At 58.4% G+C, this 27,607-nt stretch overlaps 1 protein-coding gene across 1 annotated transcript; it reads right to left on the bottom strand.

The window, feature by feature from the left end:
- Positions 1-310: 310 nt before the first annotated feature.
- Positions 311-26,794, bottom strand: LOC138101597 (transmembrane protein 145-like; the record flags this gene model as incomplete). The annotated part of the gene is made up of 16 exons (XM_068999358.1): positions 26,642-26,794; positions 22,917-22,991; positions 22,748-22,825; positions 21,285-21,371; positions 21,059-21,160; positions 12,849-12,933; positions 9,732-9,803; positions 9,529-9,597; positions 6,231-6,311; positions 4,787-4,865; positions 3,912-4,005; positions 1,252-1,424; positions 950-1,006; positions 731-787; positions 594-650; positions 311-367 (listed from the first exon to the last, which is right to left on the bottom strand). Coding segments are annotated over exons 1-16 (1,376 nt in total), but the record flags the coding sequence as incomplete, so codon positions are not given.
- Positions 26,795-27,607: the final 813 nt, after the last annotated feature.

The raw sequence follows: 27,607 nt of genomic DNA, 5'->3' as shown, positions 1-27,607 counted from the left end.
CCAGACCCATCCCAGGAGCCCCCAGACCCACCCAGGAGCCCCCAGACCCATCTCAGGAGCCCCCAGGAGCCCCCAGACCCCTCCCAGGAGCCCCCAGACCCATCCCAGGAGCCCCCAGGAGCCCCCAGACCCATCCCAGAAGCCCCCAGACCCATCCCAGGAGCCCCCAGACCCACCCAGGAGCCCCCAGACCCATCCCAGGAGCCCCCAGACCCCTCCCAGGAGCCCCCAGGAGCCCCCAGACCCATCCCAGAAGCCCCCAGACCCACCCAGGAGCCCCCAGACCCCTCCCAGAAGCCCCCAGACCCACCAGAGGGTGTAGGCCCCCAGGAAGGGCAGGTAGAAGTGCCGGCGCTCGGGCACGGCGCTGAGCCCCCAGACCCATCCCAGGAGCCCCCAGACCCCTCCCAGGAGCCCCCAGACCCACCCAGGAGCCCCCAGACCCCACCCAGGAGCCCCCAGACCCCTCCCAGGAGCCCCCAGACCCCACCCAGGAGCCCCCAGACCCCTCCCAGAAGCCCCCAGACCCCTCCCAGGAGCCTCCAGGAGCCCCCAGACCCCTCCCAGGAGCCCCCAGAAGCCCCCAGACCCACCAGAGGGTGTAGGCCCCCAGGAAGGGCAGGTAGAAGTGCCGGCGCTCGGGCACGGCGCTGAGCCCCCAGACCCATCCCAGGAGCCCCCAGACCCACCCAGGAGCCCCCAGACCCCTCCCAGGAGCCCCCAGACCCACCAGAGGGTGTAGGCCCCCAGGAAGGGCAGGTAGAAGTGCCGGCGCTCGGGCACGGCGCTGAGCCCCCAGACCCATCCCAGGAGCCCCCAGACCCATCCCAGGAGCCCCCAGACCCACCCAGGAGCCCCCAGACCCATCCCAGGAGCCCCCAGGAGCCCCCAGACCCATCCCAGGAGCCCCCAGACCCACCCAGGAGCCCCCAGGAGCCCCCAGACCCACCAGAGGGTGTAGGCCCCCAGGAAGGGCAGGTAGAAGTGCCGGCGCTCGGGCACGGCGCTGAGCCCCCAGACCCATCCCAGGAGCCCCCAGACCCATCCCAGGAGCCCCCAGACCCACCCAGGAGCCCCCAGACCCATCCCAGGAGCCCCCAGGAGCCCCCAGACCCATCCCAGGAGCCCCCAGACCCACCCTGGAGCCCCCAGGAGCCCCCAGACCCCTCCCAGGAGCCCCCAGACCCATCCCAGGAGCCCCCAGACCCACCCAGGAGCCCCCAGACCCCTCCCAGGAGCCCCCAGACCCACCAGAGGGTGTAGGCCCCCAGGAAGGGCAGGTAGAAGTGCCGGCGCTCGGGCACGGCGCTGACGGTGGCGGCCACGGCGCCGCAGAACCAGGCGAAGGCCCCGAACTGCAGCGCGATCAGGCCGTAGCCCGCCGGCGACTCGTAGGTGTAGAGCACCTGCCCGGGGTCAAAGAACTGCCCCCCACCCCCCAAAAACCCCCCCGAGGGTCAGGGGGGACCCCCGAGGCGGGGGGGAGGAAATGGGGGGGGGGATAATGGGAAAGGAGCGCGGGAAATGGGTGGGAAATGGGGAAAAAGGAGAGCGGGAGAGGCTGGAAATGAGCGGTGGGAATAGGCCTGAAATGGCCCTGAAATAGGCCTAAAATAGCCCCAAAAAGAGGCCTAAAATGGCCTTGAAATAGCCCCAAAATAGCCCCGAAACAGCCCCGAAATAGCCCTGAAATGGTGCCAGAGATAGGCTGAAAATGGCCACAAAACAGGCCAAAAATAGCCCAAAAATAACCCCAAAAATAGCCCCAAAGATAGGATGAAAATGGCCACAAAACAGGCCAAAAATAGCCCTGAAATAACCCCGAAATAGCCCTGAAATAGCCCCAAAAATAGGCCAAAAATAGCCCTGAAATAACCCAAAATAGCCCCAAAAATAGGCCTAAAATGGCCCCCAAAATGGCCCAAAAATAACCCAAAAATAGCCCTGAAATAGCCCCAAAAATAGGCCTAAAATGGCCCTGAAATAGCCCCGAAATAGCCCTAAAATAGCCCTAAAATAGCCCTGAAATAGCCCCAAAAAGAGGCCTAAAATGGCCCTGAAATAGCCCTGAAATAGCCCCGAAATAGCCCTAAAATAGTCCCAAAGATAGGATGAAAATGGCCACAAAACAGGCCAGAAATAGCCCCGAAATAGCCCAAAAATAGGCCCAAAAATAGCCCCGAAATAGCCCTAAAATAGCCCTGAAATAGCCCCAAAAATAGGCCTAAAATGGCCCTGAAATAGCCCTGAAATAGCCCCAAAATAGCCCTAAAATAGCCCTGAAATAGCCCCAAAAAGAGGCCTAAAATGGCCCTGAAATAGCCCTGAAATAGCCCCGAAATAGCCCCGAAATAGCCCCGAAATAGCCCTGAAATAGCCCCAAAAATAGGCCTAAAATGGCCCTGAAATAGCCCCGAAATAGCCCCGAAATAGCCCTGAAATAGTCCCAAAGATAGGATGAAAATGGCCACAAAACAGGCCAAAAATAGCCCAAAAATAACCCAAAATAACCCCAAAATAGGCTGAAAATGGCCACAAAACCGCCCAAAAATAGCCCCAAAATAGACCTAAAATGGCCCAAAAACTAGGCCTAAAATGGCCCCAACACAGCCCAAAAATAGCCCCAAAATAGCCCCAAAATAACCCAAAACCAGCCCAAAAATAACCCCAAAACCAGCCCCAAAAATAGGCCTAAAATGGCCCCAGAATAGACTTAAAGTAGCCCCAAAATAACCCAAAAATAGCCCCAAAATAGCCCCGAAATGCCCCCAAAAATAGGCCTAAAATGGCCCCAAAATAATCCAAAAATAGCCCCAAAATAATCCAAAAATAGCCCCAAAATAGCCCCAAAATGGCCCAAAAAATAGGCCTAAAATGGCCCCAAAACAGCCCAAAAATTAGGCCTAAAATGGCCCCAAAATAATCCAAAAATAGCCCCAAAATAGCCCCAAAATAGACCTAAAATGGCCCAAAAAATAGGCCTAAAATGGCCCCAACACAGCCCAAAAATAGCCCCAAAATAGCCCCAAAATAACCCCAAAATGACCCAAAATAGCCCCAAAATAACCCCAAAACAGCCCCAAAATAGCCCAAAAATAGGCCTAAAATGGCCCCCAAAATAGCCCAAAAATGACTCAAAATTCTCCAGGGGAATTTTGGGGTGAATTTGGGGGTTTTTGGGCTGAATTTGGGGTGAATTTGGGGTAAATTTTGGGGTGAATTTGGGCTAAATTTGGGGGCTTTTTGGGCCGAATTTGGGCTGAATTTTGGGCTAAATTTGGGGGGTTTGGGGGTGAATTTTGGGGTGAATTTTGGGGTGAATTTGGGGATGAATTTGGGGGGTTTTAGGGTGAATTTGGGGTGAATTTGGGGTGAATTTGGGGTAAATTTGGGGGGTTCGGGGGTGAATTTGGGGATGAGTTTGGGGGCTTTTTGGGGTCAATTTGGGGTGAATTTGGGCTGAATTTTGGGGTGAATTTGGGGTGAATTTTGGGGTGAATTTGGGGTGAATTTGGGGGCTTTTTGGCCTGATTTTGGGCTGAATTTTCGGCTGAATTTGGGGTGAATTTTGGGGTGAATTTTGGGCTGAATTTGGGATGAATTTTGGGCTGAATTTTGGGCTGAATTTGAGCTGAATTTGGGGTGAATTTTGGGCTGAATTTTGGGTGAATTTGGGCTGAATTTGGGGGTGAATTTGGGGTAAATTTGGGGGTGAATTTGGGGTAAATTTGGGGGGTTTGGGGGTGAATTTGGGGGTGAATTTGGGGGCTTTTTGGGGTCAATTTGAGCTGAATTTTGGGGTCAATTTGGGGTGAATTTTGGGGTCAATTTGGGGTGAATTTTGGAGTGAATTTGGGGTGAATTTTGGGGTGAATGTGGGGGGTTTTGGTGAATTTGGGGAGGGGTCTCACCTGCGCCTCGTAGGTGAGCAGGGCGATGTGGGCGATGCTGTACAGGGTCATGTACACCGACAGCCGGACCGAGCCCCCCGGGCTGATGCGGCCCCTGAGTGACCACCGAGTGACCACCGAGTGACCACCGAGTGACCACTCAGTGATCCCCCAGAGTGACCCCTGAGGGACCCCTGAGGGGCCTTCAGAGTGACCACCGAGTGACCACGGAGTGACCACTGAGTGACCACTCAGGGATCTCCCAGAGTGAGCCCTGAGTGACCGCAGTGACCCTCAGAGTGACCACCGAGTGACCACTGAGTGACCACTCAGGGATCCCCCAGAGTAACCCCTGAGTGACCTCAGTGACCCTCAGAGTGACCACCGAGTGACCACTGAGTGACCCCTGAGTGACCACCGAGTGACCACCGAGTGACCACTCAGGGATCCCCCAGAGTAACCCCTGAGGGACCGCAGTGACCCTCAGAGTGACCACCGAGTGACCCCCAAAGTGACCCCCAAAGTGACCAGAGGGCGACCCTGAGAGTGACCCTGAGTGACCACTGAGTGACCCCCAAACCTGACCGACAGAGACCCTCAGAGTGACCCCTGAGTGACCCCTGAGTGACCCCTGAGTGACCCCTGAGTGTGACCCCCACAGTGACCCCTGAGTGACCCCGGAGTGTGACCCCCACAGTGACCAGTGAGTGACCAGTGAGTGACTAGTGAGTGACCCCAGAGTGACCCCTGAGTGACCCCGGAGTGACCCCAGAGTGACCCCTGAGTGACCCCTGAGTGACCCCGGAGTGACCCCTGAGTGTGACCCCCACAGTGACCAGTGAGTGACCAGTGAGTGACCAGTGAGTGCCCGCTGAGTGGCCACTCAGTGGCCGTACCTGGTGACGGAGAAGCCCTTGCCCAGCAGGATCAGCATCAGGAGGAAGATGAGGAAGCTGATGGAGAACAGGAGCTTCCCTGGGGGGGGCGGGGAGGGGGCGGCCCTCAAATCTCCCCCGAATCCCCCCCAAAAAAACCCCAAATTATCCCCAAAATCCTCCCCCAAATATCCCCAAAATCCCGCCCCCAATAATCCCAAAATATCCCCAAAATCCCGCCCAAGAAATCCCCAAATCTCCCCAAAATTCCCCCGAAAATCCCCCCAAAGTAGCCCCAAAATCTGCCCCCCAAAATCCCAAAATATCCCCAAAATCCACCCCAAAAAATCCCCAAATCCCCCCCCAAATTCTCCCTCAAATCCCCCCAAAATATCCCCAAAATCCACCCCCCAAAACCCCAAAATATCCCCAAAATTCCCTCAAATCCCGTCCAAATTATCCCCAAAATCCTCCCCCAAAATCCCAAATTATCTCCAAAATCCCGCCCCAAAAAATCCCCAAATCCCCCCAAAATATCCCCCAAATCCCCCAAAATTCCCTCAAATCCCCCCCCAACTTTGCCCAAATCCCCCCAAATTTTCCCCAAATTTTTCCAGGACCCCCCCCAAACCCACCAGACCCCCCCAAATTCCCCCAACCCCCCCCCACACCCCCTCAGACTCCCTCAAACCTCCCCAAAATCCCCCCAAATTTTGCCCAAATCCCCCGAATTTGCCCCAAATTTTCCCGAATTTTTCCCAAATTTGCCCCATTTTATCACAAATTTTTCCCAAATTTTTCCTGAATTTTTCTGAATTTTTCCAGTTCCCCCCCAGATTTTCCCCAAATTTTTCTGGTTTTTTCCCCCGAATTTCCCCTGAATTTTCCCGAATTTTTCCCGGTTTTCTCCCGATTTTTTCCTGAATTTCCCCAATTTTTTCCTGAACTTTTCCTGAATTTTTCCGAATTTTTCCCGAACCCCCCTGGATTTTCCCCAGATTTTTCCTGATGTTTTTCCCGAATTTTCCCAGAATGTTTCCCTGAATTTCCCCAAATTTTCCCGATTTTTTCCCAAAAGTTTCCCCGAATTTTCCCCAATTTTTCCCTGAATATTTCCCGAATTTTCCCTGAATTTTTCCCAATTTTCCCTGATTTTTTCCCCAAATTTTCCCTGAATTTCCCCCAATTTTTCCCCAGCTCCCCCCAATTTTCCCCCAGATTTCCCCAGATTTTCCCAAAATTTTCCCCAACATTTCCCTGAATATTTCCCAAATTTTCCCCGAATTTTCCCCAATTTTTCCCCAATTCCCCCAGATCCCCCCTCCCCCGATTTTTCCCAAATCCGCCAGAATTCTCCCCAAAATCCCCATCCCCAGCAGCTCGAGGGCCGCCTGCCCCACCCCCGGATTGTCCCAAATCCCGAATTTTCCCAAATCCGCCGGAATTCTCCCCAAAATCCCCGTACCCAGCAGCTTGAGGGCCGCGTGCCCCACCCCGTCCCAGCCGTACTGGGCCCAGTAGACGCAGCTCAGCAGCAGGCTCGCAACTGGGGAGGGGTCGCGCCGTGAGACCCCTCCCCAAATTCCCCCCGACACAGACCCCAGACCCAAATAACGACCCCACAGAACCCCCTCCCCAAAAACCGCCCCCAAAAACTGCCAGGTTCACCCCAAAAAACAGCCCAAAAACCGCCCCGAATCCCGCCAGATTCACCCCAAAAAACAGCCCAAAAACCACCCCGGAACCAGCCCTAAATCCCACCGGATTTACCCCAAAAAACAGCCCAAAAACCGCCCCAAATCCCGCCAGATTCACCCCCAAAACTGCCCCAAAAACCACCCCCAAAACCGCCCCAAATCCCACCAGATTCACCCCAAAAAAACAGCCCAAAAACCACCCCAAATCCTGCCAGATTCACCCCAAAAACTGCCCCAAAAACCACCTCCAAAACCGCCCCAAATCCCACCAGATTCACCCCAAAAAACAGCCCAAAAACCACCCCAAATCCCGCCAGATTCACCCCAAAAAAACAGCCCAAAAACCGCCCCAAATCCCGCCAGATTCCCCCAAAAAAACCCCAAAAACCGCCCCGAATCCCGCCAGATTCACCCCAAAAAAACCCCAAAAACCGCCCCAAAAACCGCCCCGAATCCCGCCAGGTTCCCCCAAAAAACAGCCCAAAAACCGCCCCGAATCCCGCCAGATTCACCCCAAAAAAACAGCCCAAAAACCGCCCCGAATCCCGCCAGATTCACCCCAAAAACTGCCCCAAAACAGCCCCAAATCCCGCCAGATTCACCCCAAAAACCGCCCCAAAAACCGCCCCCAAATCCCGCCAGATTCCCCCAAAAAAACCCCAAAAACCGCCCCAAAAACCGCCCCCAAATCCCACCAGATTCACCCCAAAAACCGCCCCAAAAACCGCCCCCAAATCCCGCCAGATTCCCCCAAAAAAACCCCAAAAACCGCCCCAAATCCCGCCAGATTCACCCCAAAAACCGCCCCAAAAACCGCCCCCAAATCCCGCCAGATTCCCCCAAAAAAACCCCAAAAACCGCCCCAAAAACCGCCCCCAAATCCCACCAGATTCACCCCAAAAACCGCCCCAAAAACCGCCCCCAAATCCCACCAGATTCCCCCAAAAAAACCCCAAAAACCGCCCCAAAAACCGCCCCCAAATCCCGCCAGATTCCCCCAAAAAACAGCCCAGAACCCGCCCCAAATCCCGCCAGATTCCCCCCAAAAACCGCCCCAAAAATCCCCAAATTCCCCCGAAAATCCGCCCCAAAAAACCACCCCAGAACCCGCCCCAAATCCCGCCAAATTCTCCCCGAAAACCACCCCGAAAACCGCCCCAAATCCCGCCAGATTCCCCCAAAAAACAGCCCAAAAACCCCCAAAAACCACCCCAAATCCCACAAAAACCACCCCAAAAACCACCCCAAAAACTCCCAAATTCCCCCCCAAAAACCACCCCAAAAGCCACCCCAAAAACCGCCCCAAATCCCGCCAAATTCCCCCCAAAAAACAGCCCAAAAACCCCCCCAAAATCACCCCAAATCCCACAAAAACCACCCCAAAAACGCCCCCAAAAACCCCCAAAATGCCCCCAAAAACCACCCCAAAAACCGCCCCAAATCCCGCCAAATTCCCCCCCAAAACAGCCCAAAACCCCCCCAAAATCACCCCAAATCCCACAAAAACCACCCCAAAAACCGCCCCAAATCCCGCCAAATCGTCCCCAAAAACTGCCCCAAAAAACACCCCAAATCCCCCCAAAAACCACCCCAAAAACTGCCCCAAATTCCCCCCAAAAACCACCCCAAAAACCTCCAAAATCCCGCCAGATTCCCCCCAAAAACCGCCCCCAAAACCCCCAAAAAGCCCCCAAAAAGCCGCCCCAAAAACCGCCAAATTCCCCCCAAAACCCGCCCCAAAAACCACCCCAAAAACTCCCAAATTCCCCCCAAAACCCGCCCCAAAAACCACAAAAATCGCCCCAAAAACCGCCCCAGAAACCACCCCCAAAACCGCCCCAAATCCCGCAAAATTACCCCCAAATCCCCCCCCAGAAGCCCCCAGCCCCAAATAACCCCCCCCGAAGCCCCCAGCCCCAATTGCTCACCCCCCAGACCCCCCCCGAAGCCCCCAGACCCAAATAAACCCCCCCCGAAGCCCCCAGCCCCAATTGCTCACCCTCCAGGCCCCCCCAGAAGCCCCCAGACCCAAATACCCCCCCCGAAGCCCCCAGCCCCAATTGCTCACCCTCCAGACCCCCCAGAAGCCCCCAGCCCCAATTGCTCACCCTCCAGACCCCCCAGAAGCCCCCAGCCCCAAATAAGCCCCCCCCGAAGCCCCCAGCCCCAATTGCTCACCCTCCAGACCCCCCAGAAGCCCCCAGACCCAAATAACCCCCCCTGAAGCCCCCAGCCCCAAATAAGACCCCCCAGAAGCCCCCAGCCCCAATTGCTCCCCCCCGACCCCCCAGAAGCCCCCAGACCCAAATAAGACCCCCCCCGAAGCCCCCAGACCCAAATAAGACCCCCCCCAGAAGCCCCCAGCCCCAATTGCTCCCCCTCCAGACCCTCCGGACCCCCCCCAGAAGCCCCCAGAAGCCCCCAGACCCCCCAGAAGCCCCCAGACCCAAATACCCCCCCAGAAGCCCCCAGCCCCAATTGCTCACCCTCCAGACCCCCCAGAAGCCCCCAGACCCAAATACCCCCCCCGAAGCCCCCAGCCCCAATTGCTCACCCTCCAGGCCCCCCCGAAGCCCCCAGCCCCAATTGCTCAACCTCCAGCCCCCCCAGAAGCCCCCAGACCCAAATAAGACCCCCCCAAAGCCCCCAGACCCCCCAGAAGCCCCCAGCCCCAATTGCTCACCCTCCAGGCCCCCCCCGAAGCCCCCAGCCCCAATTGCTCACCCTCCAGACCCCCCAGAAGCCCCCAGACCCCCCAGAAGCCCCCAGACCCAAATAAGCCGCCCCCAGAAGCCCCCAGCCCCAATTGCTCCCCCCCAGACCCCCCCCGAAGCCCCCAGACCCAAATAAGACCCCCCCAGAAGCCCCCAGACCCAATTGCTCCCCCTCCAGACCCTCCCCAGAAGCCCCCAGACCCCCCCAGAAGCCCCCAGCCCCAATTAAGCCCCCCCAGAAGCCCCCAGCCCCAATTGCTCCCCCCCAGACCCCCCAGAAGCCCCCAGACCCAAATAAGACCCCCCCGAAGCCCCCAGACCCCCCCAGAAGCCCCCAGCCCCAATTGCTCACCCTCCAGCCCGGCCGCCGCCATGAACATCTTGTAGGTTGTGTGGAGCAGCTGCCGCCCCTTGAGCCGGTCTGGGGAGGGGGCGGGGGGCTCTGAGACCCCTCCCCAAATTCCCCACACCCCCCCCCCACCGCCTCCCCCTCCCCAAATTCCCCACCCCCCCCCCCCCGCCGCCCCCTCCCCAAATTCCGCCCCCCGCACTCACAGCCGCAGTAGCAGGAGAGGAGGAAGATGAGGGCGAAGATGAGGAGGAAGGTGATGTCGGTCTCCAGGATCCCTGCGCGGGGCCGCAATTGGGGCTGGGGGCTGCAGGAGACCCCTCCCCAAAATACCCCCAGACCCCCCCCATCCCCCCCGGGAAAGCCCCCTCCCCAAAAAGGAAAAAAACGCGGAGTTTTTGGAGCCCCGAAAAGCTCGGAAAGAGCCCCAAAAGGACAAACGCGGCAGGGAGGAGGAGGGGGCAACGAAGCCCCCAGACCCAATTGGGACCCCCAGACCCAAATGGGACCCCAGAGCCGAATGAAGCCCCCAGACCCAATTGGGACCCCTGACACAAATGGGACCCCAGACCCAAATGGGACCCCAGAGCCGAATGAAGCCCCCAGACCCAAATGGGACCCAGACCCAATTGGGACCCCTGACCCAAATGGGACCCCAGACCCCCAAATGGGACCCCAGACCCAAATGGGACCCCAGACCCCCAAATGGGACCCCAGAGCCGAATGAAGCCCCCAGACCCAAATGGGACCCAGACCCAATTGGGACCCCTGACCCAAATGGGACCCCAGAGCCGAATGAAGCCCCCAGACCCAATTGGGACCCCTGACCCAAATGAGACCCCAGACCCAACTGGGACCCCAGACCCAAATGAGACCCCAGACCCAATTGGGACCCCAGACCCAAATGGGATCCCTGACCCCCAACTGGGACCCCAGACCCAATTGGGACCCCTGACCCAAATGGGACCCCAGACCCCCAACTGGGACCCCAGACCCAAATGGGACCCCAGAGCCGAATGAAGCCCCCAGACCCAAATGAAGCCCCCAGACCCAACTGGGACCCCAGACCCAAATGGGACCCCTGACCCCCAAATGAAGCCCCCAGACCCAAATGGGACCCCAGACCCAAATGGGACCCCTGACCCCCAAATGAAGCCCCCAGCCCCAAACGAAGCCCCCAGCCCCAAATGAAGCCCCCAGCCCCAAACGGAAGCCCCCAGCCCCAAATGAAGCCCCCAGCCCCAAATGAAGCCCCCAGCCCCAAATAAACCCCAATAACCCCCAGCCCCTGACAGCCCCCGAAGCCCCCAGCCCCAAACGAAGCCCCCAGCCCCAAATGGAAGCCCCCAGCCCCAAATGAACCCCAATAACCCCCAGCCCCTGACAGCCCCCGAAGCCCCCAGCCCCAAACGGAAACCCCCAGCCCCAAATCGGAGCCCCCAGCCCCAAATAAACCCCAATAACCCCAAGCCCCCGAAGCCCCCAGCCCCAAATGAAGCCCCCAGCCCCAAATAAACCCCAATAACCCCAGCCCCTGACAGCCCCCGAAGCCCCCAGCCCCAAACGGAAACCCCCAGCCCCAAATCGGAGCCCCCAGCCCCAAATAAACCCCAATAACCCCCAGCCCCTGAAGCCCCCAGCCCCAAATGGAAGCCCCCAGCCCCAAATAAACCCCAATAACCCCCAGCCCCTGACAGCCCCCAAAGCCCCCAGCCCCAAATGAAGCCCCCAGCCCCAAATGGAAGCCCCCAGCCCCAAATAAACCCCAATAACCTCCAGCCCCTGACAGCCCCCAAAGCCCCCAGCCCCAAATGGAAGCCCCCAGCCCCAAATGAAACCCCCAGACCCAAACGAAGCCCCCAGCCCCAAATGAACCCCAATAACCCCCAGCCTCTGGTAGCCCCCGAAGCCCCCAGCCCCAAATGAAGCCCCCAGCCCCAAATGAAGCCCCCAGCCCCAAATAAACCCCAATAACCCCCAGCCCCTGACAGCCCCCGAAGCCCCCAGCCCCAAACGGAAACCCCCAGCCCCAAATCGGAGCCCCCAGCCCCAAATAAACCCCAATAACCCCAGCCCCTGACAGCCCCCGAAGCCCCCAGCCCCAAACGGAAACCCCCAGCCCCAAATCGGAGCCCCCAGCCCCAAATAAACCCCAATAACCCCCAGCCCCTGAAGCCCCCAGCCCCAAATGGAAGCCCCCAGCCCCAAATGGAAGCCCCCAGCCCCAAATGAACCCCAATAACCCCCAGCCCCTGGCATTCCCCAAAGCCCCCAGCCCCAAATGAAGCCCCCAGCCCCAAATAAACCCCAATAACCCCCAGCCTCTGGCATTCCCCAAAGCCCCCAGCCCCAAACGAAGCCCCCAGCCCCAAATGAAGCCCCCAGCCCCAAATAAACCCCAATAACCCCCAGCCCCTGAAGCCCCCAGCCCCAAATGGAAGCCCCCAGCCCCAAATGGAAGCCCCCAGCCCCAAATAAACCCAATAACCCCCAGCCCCTGGCATTCCCCAAAGCCCCCAGCCCCAAATGAAGCCCCCAGCCCCAAATAAACCCCAATAACCCCCAGCCTCTGGCATTCCCCAAAGCCCCCAGCCCCAAACGAAGCCCCCAGCCCCAAATGAAGCCCCCAGCCCCAAATAAACCCCAATAACCCCCAGCCCCTGAAGCCCCCAGCCCCAAATGGAAGCCCCCAGCCCCAAACGGAAGCCCCCAGCCCCAAATAAACCCCAATAACCCCCAGCCCCTGACAGCCCCCGAAGCCCCCAGCGCCAAACGAAGCCCCCAGCCCCAAATGAAGCCCCCAGCCCCAAATGAACCCCAATAACCCCCAGCCCCTGACAGCCCCCGAAGCCCCCAGCCGCAAATGAAGCCCCCAGCCCCAAATGGAAGCCCCCAGCCCCAAATAAACCCCAATAACCCCCAGCCCCTGGCATTCCCCAAAGCCCCCAGCCCCAAATGAAGCCCCCAGCCCCAAATAAACCCCAATAACCCCCAGCCTCTGGCATTCCCCAAAGCCCCCAGCCCCAAACGAAGCCCCCAGCCCCAAATGAAGCCCCCAGCCCCAAATAAACCCCAATAACCCCCAGCCCCTGAAGCCCCCAGCCCCAAATGGAAGCCCCCAGCCCCAAATGGAAGCCCCCAGCCCCAAATGAACCCCAATAACCCCCAGCCCCTGACAGCCCCCAAAGCCCCCAGCCCCAAATGAAGCCCCCAGCCCCAAATGAACCCCAATAACCCCCAGCCCCTGACAGCCCCCAAAGCCCCCAGCCCCAAATGAAGCCCCCAGCCCCAAATGAAGCCCCCAGCCCCAAAAGGAGCCGCACCGAACTCGTCGGCCGAGAAGTGCCGGGTCCAGAAGGAGTCGCCGTTGGTCAGAACCATCTCGTACTCCAGCTCCAGCCCGCCGCCCTTTTGGGGCATTTTGGGCCTTTTTGGGGCTTTTTGGGGTTTTGGGGGATTTTTGGGGTTTTTGGGGATTTTTTGGGATTTTTTGGGGATTTTTTGGGGGGTTTTTTGGAGGGTTTTTGGGGAGGTTTTGGGGTTTTATGGCAGGGGTGCGGGGGTTTTTTTTGGTTTTTTAGGGGGAGGTTTTGGGGTTTTTGGGGCGGTTTTGGGGTTTTTGGGGCGGTTTTGGGGTTTTGGGAGTTTTTTGGGGTTTTTTTGGGATTTTGGGGGAGTTTTTGGGGGGGTTGTTGGGGGTTTTAGAGGGGGTGGGGGGGTTGGGGAGGTTTTGGGGGTTTTTGGTTTTTTTTTCTGGGGGTTTTGGAGGATTTTTGGGGGATTTTTTGGGATTTTTGGGGGATTTTGGGGATTTTTTGGGGATTTTTTGGGATTTTTGGGGGATTTTTTTTGGGATTTTTTTGGGAATTTTGGGGGATTTTTTTTGATTTTTTGGGGATTTTTGGGGGGTTTTTTTTGGAGGGTTTTTGGGGTTTTATGGCGGGGTGGGGGTGATTTTTTTTTTTGTTTTTTTAGGGGGAGGTTTTGGGGTTTTTTGGGGCGGTTTTGGGGTTTTTGGGGCGGTTTTTGGGTTTTTGGGAGTTTTTGGGGGGGTTGTTGGGGGTTTTAGAGGGGGGCGGGGGAGTTTGGGGAGGTTTTGGGGGTTTTTGGTTTTTATTTCTGGGGGTTCGGAGGATTTTTGGGAGGTTTTTGGGGAGTTTTGGGGGTATTTCGGGGGTGGTTTAGGGTGAGGTTTGGGGTGATTTGGGGAGTTTTGGGGCATTTCCGGGATGTTTGAGGGTATTTTGGGGTATTTTGGGGTGTTTCAGGGCGGTTTTGGGGTGATTTGGGGGAGTTTTGGGTGTTTGGGGGGTATTTTGGGATGTTTCAGGTTGGTTTTGGGGTAATTTTGGGAGTTTTTGGGTGTTTTGCGGGTGTTTGGGGGTATTTTGTGCTATTTTGGGGTGTTTCAGGGCGGTTTTGGGGTGATTTGGGGGAGTTTTGGGGTATTTCGGGGTATTCTGGAGAGTTTTGGGGTATTTTGAGTTGTTTCAGGGTGGTTTTGGGGTGCTTTTGGGTGTTTTGGGGCATTATGGGGCATTCTGGGGAGGTTTTTGGGTGTTTGGGGCATATTTTGGGGAGTTTCAAGGAGGTTTTGGGGTGATTTGGGGATGTTTGGGGTGATTTTGGGGTATTTTGGGTGTTTCGGGGGTATTTTGGGGTATTTTGGGGTACTTTAGGGGTATTTCAGGGTACTTTGGGGGTATTTTGGGGGCGGTTTTGGGGTATTTTGGGGTATTTTGGGGTACTTTAGGGGTATTGGGGGGGTTGGGGTATTTAGGGGTATTTTGGGGTACTTTAGGGGTATTTTGGGGTATTTTGGGGTGTTCCAGGGCGGTTTTGGGGCCGTTTCGGGCGGTTTCGGGTCACTCACCCCACACTTGCTGAGCGCCACGTACCACCAGCGCTCCCGCCCCGAGCTTTGGGGCCGTTTGGGGGGATTTGGGGTATTTTGGGGTACTTTAGGGGTATTTTGGGGTACTTTAGGGGTATTTTGGGGTATTTTGGGGTGTTCCAGGGCGGTTTTGGGGCCGTTTCGGGCAGTTTCGGGTCACTCACCCCACACTTGCTGAGCGCCACGTACCACCAGCGCTCCCGCCCCGAGCTTTGGGGCCGTTTGGGGGGATTTTGGGGGGATTTTGGGGTACTTTGGGGTATTTTGGGGTATTTTTGGGGTATTTTGGGGTATTTTGGGGTACTTTAGGGGTATTTTGGGGTACTTTAGGGGTATTTTGGGGTATTTTGGGGTGTTCCAGGGCGGTTTTGGGGCCGTTTCGGGCAGTTTCGGGTCACTCACCCCACACTTGCTGAGCGCCACGTACCACCAGCGCTCCCGCCCCGAGCTTTGGGGCCGTTTGGGGGGATTTGGGGTGATTTTGGGGTATTTTGGGGTACTTTAGGGGTATTTTGGGGTATTTTGGGGTACTTTAGGGGTGTTCCAGGGCGGTTTTGGGGCCGTTTCGGGCGGTTTCGGGTCACTCACCCCACACTTGCTGAGCGCCACGTACCACCAGCGCTCCCGCCCCGAGCTTTGGGGCCGTTTGGGGGGATTTGGGGGGATTTGGGGGTATTTTGGGGTACTTTAGGGGTATTTTGGGGTGTTTCAGGGCGGTTTTGGGGCCGTTTCGGACGATTTCGGGTCACTCACCCCACACTTGCTGAGCGCCACGTACCACCAGTGCTCCCGCACCGAGCTTTGGGGCCGTTTGGGGGGATTTTGGGGGGATTTGGGGGTATTTTGGGGTACTTTAGGGGTATTTTGGGGTACTTTATGGGTATTTTGGGGTATTTTGGGGTGTTCCAGGGCGGTTTTGGGGCCGTTTCGGACGATTTCGGGTCACTCACCCCACACTTGCTGAGCGCCACGTACCACCAGCGCTCCCGCCCCGAGCTTTGGGGCCGTTTGGGGGGATTTGGGGGGATTTGGGGGGATTTTGGGGTATTTAGGGGTATTTTGGGGTACTTTGGGGTATTTTGGGGTATTTTGGGGTGTTTCAGGGCGGTTTTGGGGCCGTTTCGGACGATTTCGGGTCACTCACCCCACACTTGCTGAGCGCCACGTACCACCAGCGCTCCCGCCCCGAGCTTTGGGGCCGTTTGGGGGGATTTTGGGGGGATTTTGGGGTATTTTGGGGTACTTTAGGGGTATTTTGGGGTACTTTATGGGTATTTTGGGGTATTTTGGGCTGTTCCAGGGCGGTTTTGGGGCCGTTTCGGACGATTTCGGGTCACTCACCCCACACTTGCTGAGCGCCACGTACCACCAGCGCTCCCGCCCCGAGCTTTGGGGCCGTTTGGGGGGATTTGGGGTATTTTGGGGCCGTTTGGGGTATTTTGGGGTACTTTAGCGGTACTTTAGGGGTATTTTGGGGTATTTTGGGGTATTTTGGGGTACTTTAGGGGTATTTTGGGGTATTTTGGGGTGTTTCAGGGCGGTTTTGGGGCCGTTTCGGACGATTTCGGGTCACTCACCCCACACTTGCTGAGCGCCACGTACCACCAGCGCTCCCGCACCGAGCTTTGGGGCCGTTTGGGGGGATTTGGGGGTACTTTGGGGTATTTTGGGGTATTTTGGGGGTATTTTGGGGTATTTTGGGGTACTTTAGGGGTATTTTGGGGTATTTTGGGGTACTTTAGGGGTATTTTGGGGTGTTTCAGGGCGGTTTTGGGGCCGTTTCGGACGATTTCGGGTCACTCACCCCACACTTGCTGAGCGCCACGTACCACCAGTGCTCCCGCCCCGAGCTTTGGGGCCGTTTGGGGGGATTTGGGGGTACTTTGGGGTATTTTGGGGTATTTTTGGGGTATTTTGGGGTACTTTAGCGGTACTTTAGGGGTATTTTGGGGTACTTTATGGGTATTTTGGGGTATTTTGGGGGGTTTTGGGGTATTTTGGGAGTATTTTGGGGTATTTTGGGGTGTTCCAGGGCGGTTTTGGGGCCGTTTTGGACGATTTCGGGTCACTCACCCCACACTTGCTGAGCGCCACGTACCACCAGCGCTCCCGCACCGAGCTTTGGGGCCGTTTGGGGGGATTTGGGGGGATTTGGGGGTATTTTGGGGTACTTTAGGGGTATTTTGGGGTACTTTATGGGTATTTTGGGGTATTTTGGGGTGTTCCAGGGCGGTTTTGGGGCCGTTTCGGACGATTTCGGGTCACTCACCCCACACTTGCTGAGCGCCACGTACCACCAGCGCTCCCGCCCCGAGCTTTGGGGCCGTTTGGGGGGATTTGGGGTATTTTGGGGTATTTTGGGGTATTTTGGGGGTATTTTGGGGTATTTTGGGGTACTTTGGGGTGTTCCAGGGCGGTTTTGGGGCCGTTTCGGGCGATTTCGGGTCACTCACCCCACACTTGCTGAGCGCCACGTACCACCAGCGCTCCCGCACCGAGCTTTGGGGCCGTTTGGGGGGATTTTGGGGGGATTTGGGGTATTTTGGGGTATTTTGGGGTACTTTAGGGGTATTTTGGGGTATTTTGGGGTGTTCCAGGGCGGTTTTGGGGCCGTTTCGGACGATTTCGGGTCACTCACCCCACACTTGCTGAGCGCCACGTACCACCAGCGCTCCCGCCCCGAGCTTTGGGGCCGTTTGGGGGGATTTGGGGTATTTTGGGGTATTTTGGGGTATTTTGGGGGTATTTTGGGGTATTTTGGGGTACTTTGGGGTGTTCCAGGGCGGTTTTGGGGCCGTTTCGGGCGATTTCGGGTCACTCACCCCACACTTGCTGAGCGCCACGTACCACCAGCGCTCCCGCACCGAGCTTTGGGGCCGTTTGGGGGGATTTGGGGGGATTTGGGGGTATTTTGGGGTACTTTAGGGGTATTTTGGGGTGTTTCAGGGCGGTTTTGGGGCCGTTTCGGACGATTTCGGGTCACTCACCCCACACTTGCTGAGCGCCACGTACCACCAGCGCTCCCGCCCCGAGCTTTGGGGCCGTTTGGGGGGATTTTGGGGGGATTTGGGGGTATTTTGGGGTACTTTAGGGGTATTTTGGGGTACTTTATGGGTATTTTGGGGTATTTTGGGGTGTTCCAGGGCGGTTTTGGGGCCGTTTCGGACGATTTCGGGTCACTCACCCCACACTTGCTGAGCGCCACGTACCACCAGCGCTCCCGCCCCGAGCTTTGGGGCCGTTTGGGGGGATTTGGGGGGATTTGGGGGGATTTTGGGGTATTTAGGGGTATTTAGGGGTATTTTGGGGTATTTTGGGGTATTTTGGGGTGTTTCAGGGCGGTTTTGGGGCCGTTTCGGACGATTTCGGGTCACTCACCCCACACTTGCTGAGCGCCACGTACCACCAGCGCTCCCGCCCCGAGCTTTGGGGCCGTTTGGGGGGATTTGGGGTATTTTGGGGTACTTTAGGGGTATTTTGGGGTACTTTAGGGGTATTTTGGGGTATTTTGGGGTGTTCCAGGGCGGTTTTGGGGCCGTTTCGGGCAGTTTCGGGTCACTCACCCCACACTTGCTGAGCGCCACGTACCACCAGCGCTCCCGCCCCGAGCTTTGGGGCCGTTTGGGGGGATTTTGGGGGGATTTTGGGGTACTTTGGGGTATTTTGGGGTATTTTTGGGGTATTTTGGGGTATTTTGGGGTACTTTAGGGGTATTTTGGGGTACTTTAGGGGTATTTTGGGGTATTTTGGGGTGTTCCAGGGCGGTTTTGGGGCCGTTTCGGACGATTTCGGGTCACTCACCCCACACTTGCTGAGCGCCACGTACCACCAGCGCTCCCGCCCCGAGCTTTGGGGCCGTTTGGGGGGATTTGGGGTGATTTTGGGGTATTTTGGGGTATTTAGGGGTATTTAGGGGTATTTTGGGGTATTTTGGGGTACTTTAGGGGTGTTTCAGGGCGGTTTTGGGGCCGTTTCGGACGATTTCGGGTCACTCACCCCACACTTGCTGAGCGCCACGTACCACCAGCGCTCCCGCCCCGAGCTTTGGGGCCGTTTGGGGGGATTTGGGGGGATTTTGGGGTATTTTGGGGTACTTTAGGGGTATTTTGGGGTATTTTGGGGTACTTTAGGGGTATTTTGGGGTGTTCCAGGGTGGTTTTGGGGCCGTTTCGGACGATTTCGGGTCACTCACCCCACACTTGCTGAGCGCCACGTACCACCAGCGCTCCCGCCCCGAGCTTTGGGGCCGTTTGGGGGGATTTTGGGGTATTTTGGGGTACTTTAGGGGTATTTTGGGGTATTTTGGGGTATTTTGGGGTATTTTGGGGTGTTCCAGGGCGGTTTTGGGGCCGTTTCGGACGATTTCGGGTCACTCACCCCACACTTGCTGAGCGCCACGTACCACCAGCGCTCCCGCCCCGAGCTTTGGGGCCGTTTGGGGGGATTTGGGGTATTTTGGGGTACTTTAGGGGTATTTTGGGGTATTTTGGGGGAGTTTTGGGGTATTTTGGGGTGTTCCAGGGCGGTTTTGGGGCCGTTTCGGGCAGTTTCGGGTCACTCACCCCACACTTGCTGAGCGCCACGTACCACCAGCGCTCCCGCCCCGAGCTTTGGGGCCGTTTGGGGGGATTTGGGGTATTTTGGGGTACTTTAGGGGTATTTTGGGGTATTTTGGGGGGGTTTTGGGGTATTTTGGGGTGTTCCAGGGCGGTTTTGGGGCCGTTTCGGGCAGTTTCGGGTCACTCACCCCACACTTGCTGAGCGCCACGTACCACCAGCGCTCCCGCCCCGAGCTTTGGGGCCGTTTGGGGGGATTTTGGGGGGATTTGGGGTATTTTGGGGTATTTTGGGGTACTTTAGGGGTATTTTGGGGTACTTTAGGGGTATTTTGGGGTATTTTGGGGTGTTCCAGGACGGTTTTGGGGCCGTTTTGGGCAGTTTCGGGTCACTCACCCCACACTTGCTGAGCGCCACGTACCACCAGCGCTCCCGCCCCGAGCTTTGGGGCCGTTTGGGGGGATTTTGGGGTATTTTGGGGGGTTTTGGGGTATTTTGGGGGGTTTTGGGGTACTTTAGGGGTATTTTGGGGTACTTTAGGGGTGTTCCAGGGCGGTTTTGGGGCCGTTTCGGACGATTTCGGGTCACTCACCCCACACTTGCTGAGCGCCACGTACCACCAGCGCTCCCGCCCCGAGCCTTGGGGCCGTTTGGGGGGATTTGGGGTATTTTGGGGTACTTTAGGGGTATTTTGGGGTATTTTGGGGGGGTTTTGGGGTATTTTGGGGTGTTCCAGGGCGGTTTTGGGGCCGTTTCGGGCAGTTTCGGGTCACTCACCCCACACTTGCTGAGCGCCACGTACCACCAGCGCTCCCGCCCCGAGCTTTGGGGCCGTTTGGGGGGATTTTGGGGGGATTTGGGGCCGTTTGGGGTATTTTGGGGTACTTTAGGGGTATTTTGGGGTATTTTGGGGTATTTTGGGGTGTTCCAGGGCGGTTTTGGGGCCGTTTCGGACGATTTCGGGTCACTCACCCCACACTTGCTGAGCGCCACGTACCACCAGCGCTCCCGCCCCGAGCTTTGGGGCCGTTTGGGGGGATTTGGGGGGATTTTGGGGTATTTTGGGGTATTTTGGGGTATTTTGGGGTATTTTGGGCTGTTCCAGGGCGGTTTTGGGGCCGTTTCGGGCAGTTTCGGGTCACTCACCCCACACTTGCTGAGCGCCACGTACCACCAGCGCTCCCGCCCCGAGCTTTGGGGCAGTTTGGGGGGATTTGGGGGGATTTGGGGGTATTTTTGGGGTATTTGGGGGTATTTTGGGGTATTTTGGGGTACTTTAGGGGTGTTTCAGGGCGGTTTTGGGGCCGTTTCGGACGATTTCGGGTCACTCACCCCACACTTGCTGAGCGCCACGTACCACCAGCGCTCCCGCCCCGAGCTTTGGGGCCGTTTGGGGGGATTTGGGGGCATTTGGGGGTATTTTGGGGTACTTTAGGGGGATTTTGGGGTACTTTATGGGTATTTTGGGGTATTTTGGGGTGTTTCAGGGCGGTTTTGGGGCCGTTTCGGGCGGTTTCGGGTCACTCACCCCACACTTGCTGAGCGCCACGTACCACCAGCGCTCCCGCCCCGAGCTTTGGGGCCGTTTGGGGGGATTTGGGGTATTTTGGGGTACTTTAGGGGTATTTTGGGGTATTTTGGGGGGGTTTTGGGGTATTTTGGGGTGTTCCAGGGCGGTTTTGGGGCCGTTTCGGGCAGTTTCGGGTCACTCACCCCACACTTGCTGAGCGCCACGTACCACCAGCGCTCCCGCACCGAGCTTTGGGGCCGTTTGGGGGGATTTTGGGGGGATTTGGGGTATTTTGGGGTATTTTGGGGTACTTTAGGGGTATTTTGGGGTATTTTGGGGTGTTCCAGGGCGGTTTTGGGGCCGTTTCGGGCAGTTTCGGGTCACTCACCCCACACTTGCTGAGCGCCACGTACCACCAGCGCTCCCGCCCCGAGCTTTGGGGCCGTTTGGGGGGATTTGGGGTATTTTGGGGTACTTTAGGGGTATTTTGGGGTATTTTGGGGGGGTTTTGGGGTATTTTGGGGTGTTCCGGGCGGTTTTGGGGCCGTTTCGGGCAGTTTCGGGTCACTCACCCCACACTTGCTGAGCGCCACGTACCACCAGCGCTCCCGCACCGAGCGGAAGCTGCGGCCGCTGGAGCAGCTCAGGACCCTCCCCGAGACCCCCGGCAGCACCTGGGGGGGGGGTGGGGAGGGGGGGGAGGGGTCGCGCTGAGCCCGGGGAGACCCCAGACCCATGAATCCCCTCCCCCAGCCCTGCCTGGCCCCTCCCCCCCCCCCCCGAAGCCCCCAGCCCCACCTGGCAGCCGGACCAGGCGTACTGCGTGGTCAGGTTGATGACCTGGTTGTTCTCGGGCCGGATCACCGACTCCTTGGCCAGGCAGTCCTGGGGAGGGGGCGTGGGCACCGAGACCCCTCCCCAAATTCACCCCAACCCACCCCCAAACACAGCCAAAGCCCCGCGAGGACCCCTCCCCAAATTCACCTCCGAAACACAGCCAAAACCCCCCAGGGAGCCCCAAAACCCCACAAGGACCCCTCCCCAAATTCACCTCCGAAACACAGCCAAAACCCGGCAAGGACCCCTCCCCAAATTCACCTCCGAAACACAGCCAAAACCCCCCAGGGAGCCCCAAAACCCCACAAGGACCCCTCCCCAAATTCACCCCAACCGCCCCAAATACAGCCAAAGCCCCACGAGGACCCCTCCCCAAATTCACCCCCCAAACACAGCCAAAACCCGGCAAGGACCCCTCCCCAAATTCATCCCAACCCCACCCCCAAATACAGCCAAAGCCCCACGAGGACCCCTCCCCAAATTCACCCCAACCCACCCCCAAATACAGCCAAACCCGGCAAGGACCCCTCCCCAAATTCACCCCCCAAACACAGCAAAAGCCCGGCAAGGACCCCTCCCCTAATTCACCCCAACCCCACCCCCAAATAGAGCCAAAACCCCGTGAGGACCCCTCCCCAAATTCACCCCCAACACCCCCCAAATACAGCCAAACCCTGCAAGGACCCCTCCTCAAATTCACCCCAACCCACCCCAAACACACCCACGCCCGGCGAGGACCCCTCCCCAAATTCACCCCAACCCCTCCCCCAGATACAGCCAAAACCCCGCAAGGACCCCTCCCCAAATTCACCCCAACCACCCCCAAATAGACCCAAAACCCCGTGAGGACCCCTCCCCAAATTCACCCCCCAAATACAGCCAAACCCTGCAAGGACCTCTCCCCAAATTCGCACCTTGCCCGTCCCCTGAAGCCCCCAGCCCCAATTCGCACCTTGCCCCCCCGAAGCCCCCAGCCCCATTTCACCCCTTGCCCCTCCCCCGAAGCCCCCAGCCCCAATTCACCCCTTGCCCCTCCCTGGAAGCCCCCAGCCCCAATTCCCACCTCGCCCCCCCGAAGCCCCCAGCCCCAATTCCCACCTTACCCCTCCCCCGAAGCCCCCAGCCCCAATTCACCCCTTGCCCCTCCCTGGAAGCCCCCAGCCCCAATTCCCACCTTACCCCCCGAAGCCCCCAGCCCCAATTCACACCTTACCCCCCCTGAAGCCCCCAGCCCCAATTTCCCCCTCGCCCCCCCGAAGCCCCCAGCCCCAATTCGCACCTTACCCCCCTGAAGCCCCCAGCCTCAATTCACCCCTTGCCCCTCCCTGGAAGCCCCCAGCCCCAATTCCCACCTTACCCCTTGAAGCCCCCAGCCCCAATTCGCACCTCCCCCTCCCCCCAAAGCCCCCAGCCCCAATTCGCACCTTGCCCCCCCTCCTGTAGACCGCGGGCCACTGGGAGGGGTCGTCGAAGTAGAGCAGAATGTTCTGGCAGCACTTGGCCTGAATTGGGGAGGGGTCCCGGGGGGCAATTGGGGGTCTGGGGGCTCCCCCCGAGCCCCCCCGGGACCCCCAGGACCCCCCCCGGGCTCACCTCGGGGTAGCGGAAGTGGAAATCGAGGCGGCCGAAATCGGAGAGGAAACAGAAACGGGTGAGGAAAACCCAGTCCTGGGGAGGGCGGGGGGCGTCAGAGACCCCAGACCCAAATACAGACCCCGGGCCCAAATACAGACCCCGGGCCCAAATACAGACCCTGGGCCCAAATACAGACCCCGGGCCCAAATAGAGACCCCAGACCCAAATACAGACCCCGGGCCCAAATACAGACCCCGGGCCCAAATAGAGACCCCAGACCCAAATACAGACCCCGGGCCCAAATACAGACCCCGGGCCCAAATAGAGACCCCAGACCCAAATACAGACCCCGGGCCCAAACAGAGACCCCAGACCCAAATACAGACCCCGGGCCCAAATACAGACCCTGGGCCCAAACAGAGACCCCAGACCCAAATAAAGACCCCAGACCCAAATACAGACCCCGGGCTCAAATACAGACCCCGGGCCCAAATAGAGACCCCAGACCCAAATAGAGACCCCGGGCCCAAACAGAGACCCCAGACCCAAACAGAGACCCCAGACCCAAATACAGACCCCGGAGCCAAATAGAGACCCCAGACCCAAATACAGACCCCGGGCCCAAACAGAGACCCCAGACCCAAATACAGACCCCGGGCCCAAATACAGACCCCAGACCCAAATACAGACCCTGGGCCCAAACAGAGACCCCAGACCCAAATAAAGACCCCAGACCCAAATACAGACCCCGGGCTCAAATACAGACCCCGGGCCCAAATAGAGACCACAGACCCAAATAGAGACCCCGGGCCCAAACAGAGACCCCAGAGCCAAATAGAGACCCCAGACCCAAATAGAGACCCCAGACCCAAATAGAGACCCCAGAGCCAAATACAGACCCTGGGCCCAAACAGAGACCCCAGACCCAAATACAGACCCCAGAGCCAAATAGAGACCCCAGACCCAAATACAGACCCCGGGCCCAAACAGAGACCCCAGACCCAAATACAGACCCCGGACCCAAACAGAGACCCCAGACCCAAATAGAGACCCTGGGCCCAAACAGAGACCCCAGAGCCAAACAGAGACCCCAGAGCCAAACAGAGACCCCAGACCCAAATACAGACCCCAAAGGAACCCCCAAAACCCCCCAACAAACCTCCCGGGAACCCCCCAGAGACCCCAGACCCAAATACAGACCCCGGGCCCAAATACAGACCCCGGGCCCAAACAGAGACCCCAGACCCAAGTACAGACCCCAGACCCAAATAGAGACCCCAAAGGAACCCCCCAAAATCCCCCAAAACCTCCCCAAAACCTCCCGGGGACCCCCCCAGAGACCCCAGACCCAAACAGAGACCCCAGACCCAAACAGAGACCCCAAAGCATTCCCCCAAAACCCCCCTATAGACCCCCCAGAACCCCCCTGGAGACCCCTCCCCATCCCGCCGTTGCCATGGCAACGGGCCCGCTCCGCGTTTCCACGGCAACGGGAGGGAACGGGGGGGGCGGGGGTCCCTGAAACCCCCCCGGGACCCCCCGGGACCCCCCGGGAACCCCCCGGGAAGCGAGAGAGGGAAAAGGGGGGGTCCGGGTGGGAATTGGGGGGGGTCCCGATATGGAAAGGGGGTTCAGGGGTTTGGGGGATCCCAAATTTGGGGGATTTGGGACTTGGGGAACCCAAATTTGGGGGATTCGGGGTTTGGGGGATCCCAAATTTGGGGGATTCGGGGTTTGGGGGATTCAGGATTTGGGGGATCCCAAATTTGGGGGATTCAGGGGTTTGGGGGATTCAGGGATTTGGGGATCCCAAATTTGGGGGATTGGGGATTTGGGGGTTCAGGGTTTGGGGGATCCAAATTTGGGGGATTTGGGGATCCCAAATTTGGGGGATTGGGGATTTGGGGGTTCAGGGTTTGGGGGATCCAAATTTGGGGGATTTGGGGATCCCAAATTTGGGGGATTGGGGATTTGGGGGTTCAGGGTTTGGGGGATCCAAATTTGGGAGATTCAGGGTTTTGGGGAACCCAAATTTGGGGAATTCAGGGTTTTGGGAGGGACCCAAATTTGGGGGATTCGGGGCTTTCGATTTCGGGGCGATCCGGGATTTGGGGGGTTCGGGATTTGGGGGATTCGGGATTTGGGGATCCCAAATTTGGGGGATTTGGGGGATTCAGGATTTTGGGGGATTCGAGGTTTGGGGGGTTCAGGGGTTTGGGGGGATTCAGGGATTTGGGGATCCCAAATTTAGGGGATTCAGGATTTTGGGAGAGACTCAAATTTGGGGGATTCGGGGCTTTCGATTTCGGGGCGATCCGGGATTTGGGGGATTGGGGATTTGGGGATCTCAAATTTGGGGGATTCGGGATTTGGGGATCCCAAATTTGGGGGATTCAGGGATTTGGGAGGGACCCAAATTTGGGGGATTCAGGGTTTCGGGAGGGACCCAAATTTGGGGGATTCGGGATTTGGGGATCCCAAATTTGGGGGATTCAGGATTTGGGGATCCCAAATTTGGGGGATTCAGGGATTTGGGAGGGACCCAAATTTGGGGATTCAGGGTTTCGGGAGGGACCCAAATTTGGGGGATTCGGGATTTGGGGATCCCAAATTTGGGGGATTCATGGATTTGGGAGGGACCCAAATTTGGGGGATTCGGGATTTGGGAGGGACCCAAATTTGGGGGATTCGGGATTTGGGGATCCCAAATTTGGGGGATTCGGGATTTGGGAGGGACCCAAATTTGGGGGATTCAGGGATTTGGGAGGGACCCAAATTTGGGGGATTCGGGATTTGGGAGGGACCCAAATTTGGGGGATTCAGGGTTTCGGGAGGGACCCAAATTTGGGGGATTCGGGGTTTCGGGAGGGACCCAAATTTGGGGGATTCGGGGTTTCGGGAGGGACCCAAATTTGGGGGATTCAGGGATTTGGGAGGGACCCAAATTTGGGGGATTCGGGATTTGGGAGGGACCCAAATTTGGAGGATTCAGGGTTTCGGGAGGGACCCAAATTTGGGGGATTCAGGGATTTGAGAGGGACCCAAATTTGGGGATTCAGGGTTTCGGGAGGGACCCAAATTTGGGGGATTCGGGATTTGGGGATCCCAAATTTGGGGGATTCATGGATTTGGGAGGGACCCAAATTTGGGGGATTCGGGATTTGGGAGGGACCCAAATTTGGGGGATTCATGGATTTGGGAGGGACCCAAATTTGGGGGATTCGGGATTTGGGAGGGACCCAAATTTGGAGGATTCAGGGTTTCGGGAGGGACCCAAATTTGGGGGATTCAGGGATTTGGGAGGGACCCAAATTTGGAGGATTCAGGGTTTCGGGAGGGACCCAAATTTGGGGGATTCGGGGTTTCGGGAGGGACCCAAATTTGGGGGATTCATGGATTTGGGAGGGACCCAAATTTGGGGGATTCAGGGATTTGGGAGGGACCCAAATTTGGGGGATTCGGGGCTTTCGATTTCGGGGCGATCCGGGATTTGGGGGATTGGGGATTTGGGGGGCGGGGGGGTCCAAGTTTGGGGGGGGGGGGGGGTCCATCTTTGAGGGGGGGGGGTGGGGGGGGTCCCGGCGCCTCCTGGGGCATCGCGATATAAAAGCGGGGGGGGGGAGGGGAGGGGGGCAGGGTGTCGCGATCTGGAACCGGGGAAATGCCGAGACGCCCCCGGGGGGGTCCCGCGCCCCCCCCCCCCCCCCGCCCCGGCCGCCCCCCGCCCCAAATTCGCCGCTCACCTCCTTGGTGCTGACGCGGCCCCGCACGAACTTGGCGGCGGCGCCCGCGGGCAGCAGCAGCAGCAGCAGCGGCAGCAGCGCCGGGGGCCCCCCCCGGGCCCCCCCCGGGACCCCCCCCGGGACCCCCGGAGCCCCCCCCGGCCGCAGCCCCATCGCCCCCCGGCCCCTGCGCGCCGCCCGCGCCGGCCACGCCCACTGCGGGGGGACACGCCCACAAAGGGGCGGGGTTAACGCGGAGGGGAGAGCCCGCTGCCTGCAGGCCACGCCCATTATGGTAATCAACACACAGGCCACGCCCACTACGGGGAACACGCCCACAAAGGGGCGGGGTTAACGCGGAGGGACAGGGCCGCTGCCCGCAGGCCACGCCCATTATGGTAATTAACATACAGGCCACGCCCACTGCGGGGGACACGCCCACAAAGGGGCGGGGTTAATGCGGAGGGGAGAGCCCGCTGCCAACAGGCCACGCCCATTATGGTAATTAACATACAGGCCACGCCCACTACGGGGAACACGCCCACAAAGGGGCGGGGTTAATGCGGAGGGGAGAGCCCGCTGCCAACAGGCCACGCCCATTATGGTAATTAGCATACAGACCACGCCCACTGCGGGGGACACGCCCACAAAGGGGCGGGGTTAATGCGGAGGGACAAGGCCGCTGCTCGTAGGCCACGCCCATTATGGTAATTAGCATACAGGCCACGCCCACTGCGGGGACACTCACTTACATACAGGCCACGCCCACAACGCACGGCTATTGCCCCGAGGCCACGCCCACAAAGGGGCGGGGTTAATGCGGAGGGGCGAGCCCGTTGCTCACAGGCCACGCCCATTACGGTAATTAGCATACAGGCCACGCCCACTGTGGGGGACACGCCCATAAAGGGGCGGGGTTAACGCGGAGGGACACGGCCGCTGCTCGCAGGCCACGCCCACGGGCTCATTTACATACAGGCCACGCCC

Source organism: Aphelocoma coerulescens, unplaced genomic scaffold (assembly GCF_041296385.1).
Source record: "Aphelocoma coerulescens isolate FSJ_1873_10779 unplaced genomic scaffold, UR_Acoe_1.0 HiC_scaffold_347, whole genome shotgun sequence".
NCBI lineage: Eukaryota > Metazoa > Chordata > Aves > Passeriformes > Corvidae > Aphelocoma > Aphelocoma coerulescens.
This window is presented reverse-complemented; position numbering and strand designations above follow the sequence as displayed.